Raw genomic sequence first — 3,034 nt, forward strand, 5'->3', positions numbered from 1 at the left:
TTTCCAGCACCATATCCCAAGACTGGGTTCTAAGTAAACAAGCGGTGACCATAAATTTTTAAAACAAACAAACAAACAAAACAAACCCTGCCTTGCTCCTGAGCTTCCCTCCCACAGAATGTGGTACCTTGTGGTTTGGGTTCATTCATCTGGTCTCAAGCTTTTGTTGCACACCCTGCCTGGTAAGGGCAATACTCTACACCCTTCTTCAGAAGGGGAATAACGTCCCTAACCACGCCACTGTGACAAGCTTAACGATTTTTGGGCTAAAGCGTCAGATAAAGCAGATGCAGGTTCTAGGGTGGTCTCCCCCCTCCAAAGCCCTCACTTGCATTTGGATACAGCATGGTTGGAGTTTCCCCCTCCTGCACCAAGGGAACATAGGGTGGTGCTGGAAACACCAGCCTGAGATACATGGCAGTGCCAGTCACCCCCAGCCCACCCTACCCCCCCTTTCTCCACTCTGCCGATTGATGCCTTCTTGAAACTTCCTGATAGCAAAAGAACAGCCCACTCCCGTGGGTCAGTTCTGGGCTTCTGGGAGCAGGGCGGGGCTGTGGATCTCCTCTTCATCCTCCCGGAAGTAAGCAGGCTTTCCCTGGGAGCTGGGTGTCTGCTGGGCCTTCAGCGGGCATGAGGCCACCATATGGTTGATGCTTTGGCAGAAGTGGCACTTCTTGGGTTGGGGTGGCAGCTTGCATTCCTTGGCATGATGGTCTAGACCACCACAATTGTAGCACCTGTCTCCTTTGGATCTGCGTTTCTGCAGGTTCTTCCCCTTGGGCCGCCTCTCACTCCCAATACAGAACACCCCACCAGGGCCGGTGACTCGGATGGATTCCAAGCCCTTGGCAGACTTCTTAAAGGTGAACTCCACTGCCTCGCCCTCCTTGAGGCTCCGGAAGCCCTCCATGTGCAGCTTACTCTGGTGCACAAAGACGTCCACCGGAGGGTTGAGCGCGACCCCGGCGCGGGCGGTCATGGACAGGAAGCCGAAGCCCATGTGCACGTTGAACCACTTACAGATGCCGGCCCCGTGCAGCAGCTGCGGTTCATCGGCCGCCCGGGCCGCGTCCGCCGGAGCCTCCTCGGGCGCTTTCTCCGCCGCCTTGGCGCAGCCACCTGCAAATTGCTGGTTGGACACTGAGCCCATGGTCGTCGGTGAGCCCGCGGCCCCGGGGCCCCTGGTCCGGCGGCTGCTGGCCCCAGAGAAGATCCGGAGGCCCCAATATCATACTTTTCATTGCAATAACGCTTTCATTCTCTACCCCATATATAAGTTACTTATGCAAGGAAGGGTAAAAGACTGAGAACAGAAGAACCAGAAAGAAATGGTCTTTACTTATGAACACACAAACTCCGAGATCATATCAAAGGAGCTTGGGAAACCCAGGAAATGCCTGTATTTGTTACTTTTGTGTTGTTCTGACCAAATATGTGAGAGAAATAATTTACAGGAGCAAAGGTGTGTTTGGGCTCACACCTGGAGAGGGGTGCAGCCCATCACGGTAGGGGAGGCGTGATGAGGAGAACATGTGCCACAGGCTGCTGCACAGTGTTGGGAGCAGGGAGCTGAGCAAGTCACCCAGAACCAGGGGCGAGTATAACTTTCAAAACATGGGCCTGTTGAGGGGACATTTCAGATTCAATCCATGCAGTCCTGCTCTCAAAGCCTCTGCCCGAGAAGTATAACTAAAAGTAGCGTCTTTAGAATAACTATGACTGGTACTGACCTGAATCAAAAATCAAAAAACCTTTAGGAAAACTCAGTAACAAAACTTGTTATTATAGCTCACTGGAAGAGTGTTTGTCCAGCACACACAAGGTCTTAGTTTCAACCCCCAATACCAAAAAGTTCATACTGTTAACAAAGATCCTAACAATATCTTTAGATCATCCATAGTGAAAATCCTAGTCTCATCAAATAGTTCTTAAGTTGCTGTGGGGATTGTTCAGTGGTTAAAGGTGCTTACTTGCAGCAAAGTCTATAGGCTCAGGTTAGATTCCTGAGTACCCATGTAAAGCCAGATGTAGAAAGTGGCACATGTGTCTGGAGTTTGCTTATAGCAGCAGGAGGCCGTGGAATACCCCTCTCCCTCTCTCAACTAAATCAAAAAATATTTTTAAAAATATTTAAAATTTATGGTCTGGGCTAGAGAGACAGCTTAGTGGTTAAGCGCTTGCCTGTGAAGCCTAAGGATCCCAGTTCGAGGCTCGATTCCCCAGGACCCACATTAACCAGATGCACAAGGGGGCGCACTGTGTCTGGAGTTTGTTTGCAGTGGCTAGAAGCCCTGGCACACCCATTCTCTCTCTCTCCCTCCATCTCTCTCTCTCCCTCCATCTCTCTCTCTCTCTCTCTCTCTCTCTCTCTCTCACTCTCTCTCTCTCCCTCTCACTCCCTACCTTTCTTGCTCTGTCTGTTGCTCTCAAATAAATAATTTAAAAGTGAACCAAAATTTTTTTTTTAATTATGGTCTGGATGTTTAGTGATTAAGGCATTTGCCTGCAAAGCCAAAGGACCCAGGTTTGATTCCCCAGGACCCACTTTAGCCAGATGCACAGGTTGGTGCATGCATCTGGTGTTCATTTGTAGTGGCTGGAGGCCCTGGCATACCCATTCTCCTCTCTCTCTCTCTCTCTCTCTCTCTCTCAATCTCTCTCCCTCTATCAGTCTCTCCCTTCATCAAAAAAAATTGAAAATCTAGTTAAGGCTTAGAGGTTTGTTTTTTTTGTGATTATAGGGTTAAAATTCAGGAGCAGGGCGTGGTGGCGCACACCTTTAATCCCAGCACTTGGGAGGCAGAAGTAGGAGGTTTGCCATGAGTTCGAGGACACCCTGAGACTCCATAGTGAATTCCAGGTCAGCCTGGCCTAGAGTGAGACCCGACCTCAAAAAAACAACAACAACAAAATTCAAGGCCTTATGCTAATGGCACTCTACCTGTGAAATATGTCCTTAGTCCTCATGAGTGGACAGACTATAGTGAGACCCCGTCTTAAAAAAATCAATAATCCAAAATCCCAAATGCCT

General features: G+C 49.5%; 1 protein-coding gene across 1 annotated transcript; it reads right to left on the bottom strand.

Annotated features, from left to right (window-relative positions):
• Nucleotides 1–523: 523 nt before the first annotated feature.
• LOC123456598 (protein lin-28 homolog A-like) lies at nucleotides 524–1,153 on the bottom strand. Its single transcript, XM_045140020.1, has one exon. The coding sequence runs from the start codon at nucleotides 1,151–1,153 to the stop codon at nucleotides 524–526; it is 630 nt and encodes a 209-aa protein (XP_044995955.1).
• Nucleotides 1,154–3,034: the final 1,881 nt, after the last annotated feature.

The sequence above is a fragment of the Jaculus jaculus genome, chromosome X (assembly GCF_020740685.1).
Source record: "Jaculus jaculus isolate mJacJac1 chromosome X, mJacJac1.mat.Y.cur, whole genome shotgun sequence".
Taxonomy (NCBI): domain Eukaryota; kingdom Metazoa; phylum Chordata; class Mammalia; order Rodentia; family Dipodidae; genus Jaculus; species Jaculus jaculus.

Excerpts from the sequence above, each read along its gene's own strand:
- LOC123456598 (XM_045140020.1), bottom strand. The coding sequence starts at position 1,153 with ATGGGCTCAGTGTCCAACCAGCAATTTGCAGGTGGCTGCGCCAAGGCG.